The 12544-nt window shown below is 53.7% G+C and overlaps 1 protein-coding gene across 1 annotated transcript; it reads left to right on the top strand.

Annotated features, from left to right (window-relative positions):
* Positions 1 to 420: 420 nt before the first annotated feature.
* On the top strand, positions 421 to 1778 carry UCRPA7_7641 (putative acetate kinase protein; the record flags this gene model as incomplete). The annotated part of the gene is made up of 2 exons (XM_007920168.1): positions 421 to 1190; positions 1247 to 1778. The coding sequence occupies 2 exons, from the start codon at positions 421 to 423 to the stop codon at positions 1776 to 1778; spliced, it is 1302 nt and encodes a 433-aa protein (XP_007918359.1).
* Positions 1779 to 12544: the final 10766 nt, after the last annotated feature.

Genomic DNA, 12544 nt, shown 5'->3' with positions numbered 1-12544 from the left:
GCCCGAATTCCCGCTCCGCTGAAGGCGTGTCGATGAGTTGATACTAACGGGGAAGGAATTGAAAGATTTACGGACCTCAGCTACGGGACTGAAGCGCAAAATAGTATAAAAGCCCTCAGGTCGAGTCCGCCGGGAGCTTGGGAGGGGTTTCTGAGAAGCCTCCATACGGCGAAAAGTCCCACTTACATACGCGCATTAATATCAGGAACTTAGAAGGCTGGGCCTCGTTGCTTCACGCACGCCTCCGGCGAAAGAAAAGAAAAGGATTCGGAAATTCGACTAAGAGCAGAAATTGAATCAGTTTGGTCGTCAATTTCCTTTTTCGAATTGACTCTCAAGGAAAGCAACCTGAAGAGCGAATAGAAAAGTGAAGAGAAAGGTAGAAGGCTAGCGACTAACGACTAGACACCACCACCCACAATGACGCAGAAGATCATCCTCGCCGTCAACGCCGGCTCCTCGTCGGTCAAGATCTCCGTCTACACGGCCGAGCAGAGGCAGGCGCCCGTGCAGATTGCCGAGACGCAGATCAACGGCCTGACGGCGCCGCCGCCGAAGCTGGACTACTCGCGCGGCGGCGAGCGGCTGTTCAAGGACCGCGAGGTCGAGGACGCCATCGACAGCCAGGACGACGCGTTCCGGCTGCTGCTCAAGACGCTCGTCGACGACGAGGGCCTGCCGCAGATCCGCAGCAACGCCGACATCGCCATCGTGTCGCACCGCATTGTCCACGGCGGCGACTACCGCGAGGCCAAGGTCATCAATGAGGACACTTACCACCATCTTGAGGCCCTCAATGATTTGGCGCCCCTGCACAACTCCAAGGGCCTCGAGATTGTGCGCAGCTGCATGGACCAGCTGCCCGGCGCGACGAATGTCGCCTGCTTCGACAGCCAGTTCCACGCCAGCATCCCTGAGCACATCCGCACATACCCGATAGACCCCAAGATTGCCAAGAAGAACCAGCTGAGAAAGTATGGTTTCCATGGCATCAGTTATGCATTCATCACGCGCAGTGTGGCCGAATATCTAGGCAAACCGCAGAAGGAGGTGAACATCATTGCGCTGCATCTAGGGAGCGGAGCGAGCGCGTGCGCCGTGAAGGGTGGACGAAGTTGGGATACGAGCATGGGTTTGACACCGCTGGCTGGCCTGCCCGGTGCGACGAGGAGCGGGAGTATCGATCCTAGGTGAGCCCACCTCCTTCGCACTTGACTTACCTGCAACGGGACTAACAATAAAACAGCCTTGTTTTCCACTACGCCAGCGACGTCGGCAAGCTGTCGCCCGCATCGACCAAGGACCTGCACATCTCGACCGCCGAGGAGATTCTTAACAAGGAGGCCGGGTGGAAGGCGCTGACGGGGACGACCAACTTCGGCGTGATCGCCACCTCCTCGGAGCCGCAGATGAAGCTGGCCTTCGACCTGTTCGTCGACCGCGTCACCGCCTTCGTGGGCTCCTACTACGTCTCGCTCAAGGGCCAAGTCGACGCGCTCGTCTTCGCCGGCGGCATCGGCGAGAAGAGCGACCGCCTGCGCGCCGCCGTCGTCGACCAGTGCGCCTGCCTGGGCTTCACCATCGACCCCGCCAAGAACGGCCAGAAGGTCTCGGACACGGTCACGGACCTCTCCGGCGAGGGCGCCCGGCACCGCACGCTCGTGTGCCTGACGGACGAGCAGTTCGAGATGGCCAGAGGCTGCGCCGAGGACACGGCGCTGTGGCTCGACGACGGCACGCCGACTTTGACTTTGGGGCGGATTGCGAGCCACAATTAAAATGCTCTCCGGCACATTTTCGGTAATGGCGGGTGTTTTTTCCTCGGGTCCGTACCTGGATATACGGATCATGCATGGTCAGGGCGTATCGGGCAAAGGGCTAGATAGGATAATAGAATATCGTATGATCATGATCAAATATGGAGCAACGCCGCATAGTCAGCCCTCTGCACGGCGCTCAGGGTCCAGGGGCCCAGGGTCTTTCAGCTTTGGGTCTAGGCCATGGCAAATCACGAAAGTCACATCTGAAGCGAGCCATGAGATTACTAACTAAAAATGTTCAAGAATAGGTATCCTTCGTGATTGCCACTTTTTGTGTGCTCTCCCCGTCCTATCTGTATAAGTGGACAGGGAATCTGGTATCAAAATGCCTTCAAAACATGATGTGCTTCGCCGAAGGCAAGCGGCGATCGAGCCGGTCGCCCGCGAGAGAGGCGCTCAGGTATCTTTCATCCAAGAAATCGAAAAGGACGAACTGAGAAGAGAGAAGAAAGTCCCCCCACATGTGCTCCAGGCTAGAACCCAGTCGCAAGAGACTCCTCGCAGAAACAGATTCAAGAAGATAACAAGCCCAGATGCCGTGTCTATATTCCAGACTCTGGACGCTTCCCCCAGGTTCTGGACCCAAATCGTGTACAAGGGCCGTGATCATTCCCGCCATAAAAGAAAATACCCAAAAGTTATAAAAAATACGCCGTAAAGGCAAATGCCATGAGAAATCCCGTGTGCGCCGTTTCCCGTGTGTATGCCGTGTCTGCTTGCGTCTCAGTCGTGTATCAATGCCCCTGTCCCATGTTGCTATGCGTGTACGTGCAACCATTCCCGTAAATGCAAACAAAATCCCGTTTCTGCGCCTGAACCGAGCAATGAGTTGGATATAAACCGTTTAGTAACCCAACTTCGCCAAGAGGAAAAAGAAAAACAGCGAGATCGGTATGGAGAAGCGATCAATCAAAGTGGATATTAGATGGCACATGTTCGAGAGAACAGAAACAGTCCGCCGACAAGACGCCGACTGTTCCGAACTCATGATGTGGCTGACAAGCAGTAGGGCGGGACAGTGGAGAGGCTAATCGCCGGACCAGCGCCCGGTCGATGATCAGCGGCAAGATCGTCACTGGATAACAGACGCAAGCATGCCCCAGCTACCAGCGAGGAACTGCACGAACCCGACCGGAACCCGACCAATTAAGCTCCTTCTTGCGCAGCAATAGCCATGGCGAGTGCGTCAAGGCCGCTGCTAGGCGTGCGCACCGTACTCGGTCGGGTGAGCAATGGCAGATTTAGTCCACGCATATCCCAAGCTCCTCCTACGACTCCTGGAGATGGAAGTGGTGTGCCGCCGCTCATAGCTGCCGCCTTGCTGGCGCTGCTGGACTTGCTCGATGAAGAATGCCGTCTGGACCCAGAGACTGAAGGTCGTGGTGCCGATCTCGACTTATCCTTGTAATGGGTCTCCAAGTGCTGCTTCATGTTGTCGGCGCGTGTGAATTTCTTCGAGCAGCCTGCGAAAGTACACTGGACCGCCTTCTCAGCTGTATGGATCTTCGAGTGCCGCGAGGCATGGCCGGAGGTGGTGAAGGTCTTCTCGCAGCCATGGCTGTCGCGATAGCGGCAAGGGTATCGCTTTCCGGTCCTTTCGGTCGGCGTAACGTTACCAGCACCGGGGCTTGCGGCCTCCTCATCGTCGTACGAGGCAGAGCGATTATCGCCGAAAGCGCCGGGACGCTTATTCGAGCCCAGTGCATGCGCAGACACCATGTAGTCATCGAAGGGCGACCGTCCGTCGGTAGAGTAGGAGGAGTTGTGGCCGTAGTCTGCATACATCATGTTGGGTGTCAGCGGCGACACGGGCTCGTTGCTCATCTGCGAGTCGTATGAGTCCGACCGGAGAAGCTCTGGAGTGTTAGGAGAGGATGAAGCGCTCCTTGTCACACCAGGAAGATACGCTTGCGAAATGACATGGCTCGCTGTCCGGTAAGATAACCTCTCCGGCACTGAATCATAAAACTTCGGTGGTTGAGAAACGGGCTCATCGTTCAGGAGGGAGACTTGACGTCCCGCAGCATCGCGTGCGTGCATGGCTGATTAAGCGGATATCCAACACAAAAGTGACTGTTTTGCTGAAGTAGCGTCGTGGTAATGGTCAATTCCTCAGTGAAGCCGTCGGCGCAAGAGGAATTGAAAAAGTGCTCAATCCGAGCGACGAAGGCAAATAATGAGCACAAGTTGAGAGGTAGAGATGGATGCGCTGGCCAGGGCTGGAAGACCGTGACTTTGTGCAATGGAGGAATGAGGCGCTCAGCGAATGGAGTACGAAATTGACGATGCTATGTGGACATTGGTGTCTCAACGAATATATATCTCGGGGATATCCTTGCTGGCACGCTATATAGCATTTGTTACGTCCAAAGACTGACTTTGTCTTTCCTGGTGCCGCGAGTTAGTAGGCGGGAACTAGGGGAACTGGACTTCAGCCTTGAGGCAGTCGAGACTTACAAAGGGAAGGCGAGCTTCTGTGACGGTGCGTTGGGTGTCAAGGTGGAGTAGTATAGGAATGACAAGAGGAGGTTGTTCGTGGAGCGAGCGAGAGAGGGTGGGAGGAAGAAGAGAGAGTCGCAACAATAGGGCAGCACGCAAACAAGATATCCAGGCATACTCTTCAAGAGCAGGGGAAGGGGCGTTAATAAGGTAACTTTGCGGGTGCGGGAACCGTACCTAGGCAAGCTTTGAGAACCTAAAGCAATGAATGGGTGTGTCCCGTCTGTCCCCTTTGCGTGGCCACTCACACGCTCACCCACTAATGAGAATGTACAGTAGGTACTTGGGCGCTGTGTCTCCCTGCTCTACAGCGCAGTGATGGCATGGCGTAGGCATGCCAGCACCTGCACGGGCAGGGCAGGCAGGGACATGGGAAAGTGGACTGGGTGAACTGGGACTGCATGAAACCCCATCTCATTTTTCTGCTTCTACCTTAGCATTTCCACTCTTCCCACCCCCCCGTTGTGGCTCCCTGATGGGTCCCCCAGGCCGCCCCGAAAGCAGTAGTGGAGACCGGTTCCAGTGTGCGCGCGAAGGAGTGGGTGACAGGGATGGGCGACAAGGACCACGCCCCCTTGGCAGAGGTCAGCGAGGGGTTGAGCAGCCACAAATGCTGAGTCCCCCTGCAGGTGACGGTACTTTGCACAAGGCCCTCAGAAGTATCCTTCCGATTGTTATGAGAGGCGCTGGAACGGGTCCCATGCCCTTGTCGCAATGCCGTTCCCTTCTTAGCGCCCCGATCGCACGCTGTGGCTGTCCCCTGGGTCTTCCGTGATGGAGGCAGGTGCCCAGCGGTCAAAGGTGCTTCTAAGTCAATGTCTAAGTAGACATCGAGATGCGCGGCATCGCAATCTGCTTTCTAGCCTCTTGCGATCATTCTTCCGTCGTCTGACTCTGGGATAGGCACCAACAGTGGGTTTGTTAGGCGGCGTCTGAATATAAGGAAACCTCCTCGTGTCGGTATGCTTTGAAGCCCTGTTCCCGCCCCCGATTTGTGATGTCCTTAGGTCCCATTCAAACTCGTACGGCAAAGAGTCTAGAGCAAGCGAACAAGCAAGCTACTTGCTTCTCGATCACCGATGTCATCAGTATTCGGGCCCGCAAGGCATGTTTAATTTGCTTGAGATAGTCGCACGATGACTAGGTACTCTACTGCTGCTTTAAAGCCTCCTCCTAAGTTCTGTTTGGTCTGCAAGAGACTTTTAGGTGTTCTCCACAGCCGTCGAGCCTGTCTCCGCTTTACCGTGGCAGACTTCTGTATGTACTTGGATCGCCCTGGATGTTGGATCCGGGGGAGAATCTGAAGGGTCAGTTGTCATGGTCGATCAACGGGACTCGGCGCGCCCATCAGTTGAGCGTCACAGCAGCTCAGGCACAACCGAGGGCTCCTCATCCACTCGGACGGGATCGCCCACTGCACATATGTGTTGTATGATTGGACAGACCACGACGTCTTTCAGCCCTCCACAAATATATCGTGAACCAAAAGCCAGAGAAGCCTCTCATGCCAGTATTCATTTTTGTAATCCTGATGGCAGATCGCTGCTCCTCATCGCCGGGTGCCCACGGGGCTGACACGCGCCACGCCATTCTGGCTGAAGCCACAGCCCAGCTACGAAGTAACTCTGGCGGTCGCACTGTCTCGCTAAACAGCGACCGCTTATCATTGCAGAGCCATGAAGGCCATCGTGCAGGCAGTAAGGAACTCTCACAGGTTGATCGAGGAACTCTGTTCGTCGCCCTAGTGCGCCGGAGACTGCCCCGGTGGGCCTTTGGCGGAGAAGATGTGTCTGCGAAGCCTTTCATGCGGGTCGCGACAAGAATGACGTCGGCGGCGTCCAGGGTCTGGAGAAATGCTCCTGGCCATGCTCTTCAAATACAATGAGGATACTCTAGCCTGCCGTTAGGTTACCTTGAACCTTAGGCTACGCTACCAGACTGGGTGTATGTGCGTAAGCTTGCTGACAGGGCATTAAGAGGCACGTTCGCATGGCAGTGTGGCAGGTGTCTGGGCGGGCAGCTTTGGGAATGGCTGGCTTGGATATTAGCGGCGTTCGTGCGTAACGATCTTTCTGGAGAGGTACAGACAAAGTACAGTAGCGAGTGAGGCACTGGTAGGGGCCTTTGAGAGTAAGCTGAGAACTAGAAAGCAGGGTCAAGCGGTACGTATCACTGAATGAAGACCCCTTTTTAACGACGATGGCTTGCGAATGATGGGCAGGGTCCAATGCAGGGTTCAGTAGAAATCCGACAAGAGATTAACAGATTGGTTTGCTTTGATGATTGCGGCCGGAGCAAACTGAGCGAAAGGTGTTACTCTGCCAGGATAGAGTTTCCCAGGTGACCTGATTCCTGGAGCTTGCCGTTGCCCATTGCTCACCCATCTGCCGTCGTATGTACTTGCAGCTTTAGAAAAGATAAAAACATACGACCTTTGAAGGCCGACGCAACTTCAGTCTAGATATGGTCGACAAGGGGTTCTCAGAGCTCGGTTTGAAGCAAATACGGGCGAGACGGGAACGAGACTGCCACGGGACACATTTCCTGAGAATAGGATTGGCAGCTGGAAGGAGCTCCGGCCGAGGATGGCCCCTCCAACGAACGCACTTACTGTTCTCAATCTCGGAATGCTAACAGAACAAATGTCGGGCAGGTAGGTACCTGCACTATTTTCCTATGGCGATTAATGGAAGGGACGATCGATACCTAGGTAGGACTGGAGACCTGTTGCAGTACTGCTTTGTCACTTTGCTAGGCTCTGTACTATGCGCAGTAAGTAGTGGCGCTCAGCCACCGGTTCCTTTGCTAGGGCTTCCAAGGGACTCCCACCTTACCTAAACTTTCCTCTATGCTGCCTCAATTGAGCAAGTGCAAAGAGCGGCCACTTCAATCGGCCGTCCCTTAATGTGCTGCTTGGCCTATCACCTCTCAGAACCATTGACGTCTCTGCAAGAGCGGCACCTCTTTCCCTGCCATGCAGCTCCAGGGCTTACTTAGTTGCTTGCTTGCTTGTTTGGTCTTATATGCAATCGAATTGAATCACCCTTTCGTCATCGCAGCTTCCATCTCAGGGCCCGCTCATGCTGCTACCGTACCCTGGCTCTCCTGACTCCTGCCACCCTGCCCGTCCGGGCCGTTTGGAATGTGCCACTATAAGCTAGGTAGGTCCATGGGAGACGCAGCATGAAGCACACTCCTCTCCGGACACCTCTCGTGGGTGAATCTGAATACGTCGCTTCGGACGGGACCTCAGCACCATCTGTTTAGGTTTTCTCTGAGTTTCCCCATCGAACAGTGATAGACCTAATCCTGATGCCGCTTATAGCGCAACGGTCAATCGACTTACTCGTGCACCTTCTCCATACTCGAGCCATCTCCGAAACCTGCCTTACCGGAACAGGGTTGCAAATCGCATCATCTACCGTTTCGAGCGGGAGAACAACGCTGGTGCTGGCCCTGGACGGCCTCGCCTTGGCGCCAGGTAGCCTAAGCCAAACCAAGAAGCAAGACCAGTCTCAGGCTAAGGGATACCTGCCAGCCAATAATCGGTTTTTGTGCTCCTTTAAGCTATCGATCTTCGATCCCGTCGAGTCGAAGTGGGCATGTGTGGCTCAACGCCTGGTACTCGACCTCAAGTACTATACTTTGCACCAAGTCACTCCCCCAGGGTTTGGCTTGGGCAGAGTGGCTTGCTCCTGTCAACTTCTCCACCTGCCCAGAGCAGCCCACACGGCCCCTGAAACAACATCGCGATCTCCAGGCGTCACCTCGGAGACCTTAGCCAGCGCTGAGGGCCGTGATCGCACGACGCATTGGAGCGCGGCCGGCTCGCCGGCTCTACTCTTCTTGCAGGCGCTGAAGGAGATGCTTGCAAGGGAAGGGTTCTTCTCGCTGTACGGCTCGCTGCAGAGGCGATGAATAGGTCTTACTGATGTCACGGTGGGATTTGCACTTTGGCTTGCGCAATTCCATGGCATTTCCCCTCAGAGACCCCTCTTTTCGAGGAGATCGGTTTTCACGATTTCCCATCCGAACCTGATTTTTCTTTGCTCCTCGGCCCCCTGGGCTCTCGGCTCTAAGCAGGATTTTATTTTTGTCTTGGGGGGACCTGTCACGTCGATGCCGATCTCTCTCCTGGTCCACTTTCTCCATCTTAGTCGAGTACTTCCAGAAGCCGTTCCAGCCGTCTATCTGTTTTTGATTTACTAGCAGGACTACGAGGAAGGCATATCTCTCTATCTTGGAAGCTGCACGCTGTCGCCGTGGGTCAACCGGGCATGTCTACACCTGTGGCAGATTGCCTTCAAGACTTCCAGCCCACGTCTCAAAAATCTGCACGTCTTTGGCGATTGCAGTGGGTTTCCCGGGCCCCACAACCGACCAATGGGTGCCGCATTGGAGCATGACAGCCGTCAAATCCGAATTATCGGTGAAGCATCCGTTATGCATCTGATCCCATGAAACAGGGCTACCTTACCTGGAAATACGGCACTGCAAATCAAGGCACTTTAATTCGAAAGACCTGTATTGCGTAGCGACTCAAGTGATTGGTACTGCTCACAATTAACAAACGATAGGCTAGCCTACGGACAAGGACAATTTGGGTTACTTGACCGTTATCGAATTGAATCAAGCAGGATGAGCTTCCATCGAATCAATACCCGATGGAACCAAATCTCTTAATTCTCCAGAACCGTACAGATGGGGTCCTGTAGGGATAGGACACAATCCTAGGTGCAGCTACCGAAAATTGTAATAAGGCGAGTAAGGGTCCTGAATGAAAAGCAGGATATTATCATGACAGTCAGCATATCAGTGCCAGATCGAGGAATTGGCCTGCAATCGAGAAAGCGCGCACTTCCGGACCACGTCCTAACGCGGGAAGACCCACGGCTTGGCATGACCTGTGACATTGGAGGTCCCCTTGCAAGGGTGCTGCAGGGCGTGTGGGCTTGAAAAAGGGTCGCTGGAGCCAGGACCCTTGACCTCGGGCACACGCTAGATCCCAGGATGGTATTAGCGAGGGGAAGAAAATAATCCGTCCCTCGCGGACCCTGCGGGCAGGCTAGCCTACGAAATTCACGTCCCTTGGACGCCGGCGCGATCGTCAAGAGAAGGCTCTCGAAGACCAACCCACCATCGTCGATGTCAAAACTGTTGGCGGTGTCGCATCGTCAATCGTTGCGCCGCCGTCTCGTCGAAACGCTGACATCTTCAGGTAGCAGTTGTCAGAGAATCGGCTCTTCTCTACTCTATGAAGCATCCTCCAGCCATTCTCGAACCCATTTCAACCCCTTGTCAGACACATCGTGACAAGTCGACATCTACGTCATTTCTCTCCTGCTGGTGCTTAGCCGCCGGCAGTGAACTATTGACCGGCGCACCCCGCTAATACTATGGTAAGCACCAAGTACTACCCAAGTACGTACAATAACCCCTGATGATGGCCTCTCGTGATTAGCAACAGTGAGTGTGACAGCAAAAGGCGTTTATCAAGGACCCTAGGGTCCTTATCTGGCCGGTTCTTTTAACTCGACCTGCTTCAAAGTACACGCCTGCCACGAATTTCTCAATGTTGAGAAATCTCCAGCAACTCAATTTGTCAACCCGGGGGAGGCTAGCTGCTTCCCACGACATTATACCTTGATATCGGTGTCGGCTAGTTGAGCCCTCCTGGCTTCCTGTTGCGTAACGGAAGTCTACTCCAGCTCTATTCCCAGTTGTGGTGGGGGACAACTCTATAACGACCCTGCTTTTTAGTGCAGCATATACACTGAGCGCTGTCTGTAGGAGCAGCAGCTCCGGCGAGCCCCACACAGCCTCAGAGTCATATCTCATGGCTCCTCGAGCTCCCCCTAAGTAGCTCCTCATAAGCATAACATTGACCATCCGATCCACGAAAATTGGAAAGGTTCTCGCAACATGTCAAAACACCACGCTCACACACACTTTTCAGTGGTTTTCTGAATCTTCTAGTGCCTCCTACCTTACTTACATGTTCATTGCTGCTACAATTTCGAATTAACTTGTACTGTCTATAAACAAACTCGCCCGCCAGTGTGGGAAATTGTCTGACAACACATCGCTCGTGTGAGTCTCAGCTGAGGTGCTGTGTGATCGGGCAGAGAGAATCGAGGGCTGCCGCCACCAGACAGTGGCCGACCTTCCATCCTCACTCTCCTCAATCTCCTCTTCATACAAGATTACTTCCCCGCAAAGTTGCAGGAACACCGATGTTATTCCGCATGTTTTAGCAGCTCAAACTGCTTAGTTACCAACCCACTACTACAATTGGTTGTGGAGGGTGAAGCATTGTTTAAATGCAAGCTTTCGAGCTAAAGCGGAGCATCTGATCACCAACACATCACGAAAGAAGCTGACATGAACTAAGATGCAGAAGCAGCTTTCCCCGCCTGGTGCACCGACAGCTTAACACCACCTCTGTGTGTGTTGTAACGCCCTAGAGGGGGCCATTGCGCAGCCAACCCCTAATACGGTACAACTGCAATATTGATTTGGTATCAGGCCAGTTATGCCGCGCTCACAACATTAGTTGTTTTGGGGAAGGTTTGAATCGTGGTCGAAAAATTTCTAGGCGGTACTGGACGCATTGATTCGGCGTTGAATGCACCAAGACAGCTGTTACGGCTTACCCATTATGCCCAACCAGAGACAATGCGGTAACATGTGGTGACAAAGTTGGATAGGACGATGATCCTGTGGAGGTTGCGACCCAGTCATCATATCCGGACCCTTGACCCGTCCAAGAGATAGCTTCAAGATGTTGGCGGTAAGTGAGGGGTCTCGTTTCACTACCTAGTGTCTGCTGGTCCCCCCTCCGATAAGACCCTTGGACATGCCTACTGTCCCCATCTCGGTAGTCCAGATGTTGTGTTGGTAAACCCCGCAGGAACTGCACGGGTCGGACGGCAAGTCATATCAATCGAGTAGTATTGAAACCGGACAGAGATAACCATGTCGCAAGCGTTGAAGAAGACGCGTGTCGTTCGTGCCTTCCCCGAGATTTCCTTATGGGACAAGAGTTCATACGACTCGGGTCTATTTGCTTGCTTGCAGTTATTATTGCCCAGGACCTGCCATCCCAGAAAGACGGGATGGTACGACGAGCCAACAACTGGTTTTGTTATTCCGTTAGGAATGCGATCCTTGACTGCCCAACCCAAGCACCAAGGTACAGGATTGGTGTACTGTACCTGTGTCGCTGTATTTCCAACTACCCTACTTTGAGCCTGCTTATTAGTCGCGAATCAATTACCAGAGACAGAACGGCGTGCGCATGGCTTTCGATTGGATGGCGTCCTGTCTCCGTTGAGTTTACTGACGTGAATCAATATTGAGTCAGAAAACGGAGGTCTGAAGGACCGTAAAAAAGCAACGATCCCATTGTGGGCTGCTGGTCGGGGACTGGTGTGTGGCAAATTGCAAGCTGCGTAGTAGTGAGGGCTCATGGCATTTTGCAAAATGCCCATGGGCCGCGAAAAATACCATCCCTTCCGCACTAAGACCAAACGTTTGGCGGGGCAAGGGTCTCGACTGCTCTTCGACCCTTTCGTCTCACACTCCCATGCGTTGATCGAATTCTATTCTCGCTATAACTGCTTCCGTATCGATACAATACGAAAGCATCATGTCATTTCAACAAGAAAATCTGTCTAGTTTAGCAAAGTGGATCTCGCCACAATTTGGAGACTGCCGTGTCGAGCGTGTCTTCGTCTCAGTTCAGTCCTGACCCTCTCTCGAGCCTCCGAACCTCCCTCCTCTAGCACAGCCTGCTCTCGCCCGGTGCATGTTATCCCGCTGTATGTTCAGGAAAAGCAAGCACTGCAGAATATTGAGCTGAGTCCCATTTCGACAAGCCGCAAAGTCAACAGAAAAGTCCTCAAGTCCACAGCTTTCGCCTCTCTCGTAACATAGTCTCGAGCTAGTCGACCGCTGAAAACTGTAGCGGCGCCGGGTTTCGTGAGTGGAGGAGGCAGGTTTTCCACCCGGACGGCACCTAGACTATTGATAAACCGCATTAACGGTGATGATACAATTTCAGATTACACAGAAGCTAACTCCCAAGTATGCGATTGAAATCCATCCTCTCGGGCTCAAGCTATGACCAACCCTCGGCTCGCGCTGAGGACAACCTTCCGTAACGCCTTTAACAATGACAATTGCTGACCCCTGAAACCCCCATCTGCTAATTTGCCACACCGGCA

This window comes from Phaeoacremonium minimum (assembly GCF_000392275.1).
Source record: "Phaeoacremonium minimum UCRPA7 unplaced genomic scaffold PA7_03_scaffold_541, whole genome shotgun sequence".
Lineage (NCBI taxonomy): Eukaryota > Fungi > Ascomycota > Sordariomycetes > Togniniales > Togniniaceae > Phaeoacremonium > Phaeoacremonium minimum.
This window is presented reverse-complemented; position numbering and strand designations above follow the sequence as displayed.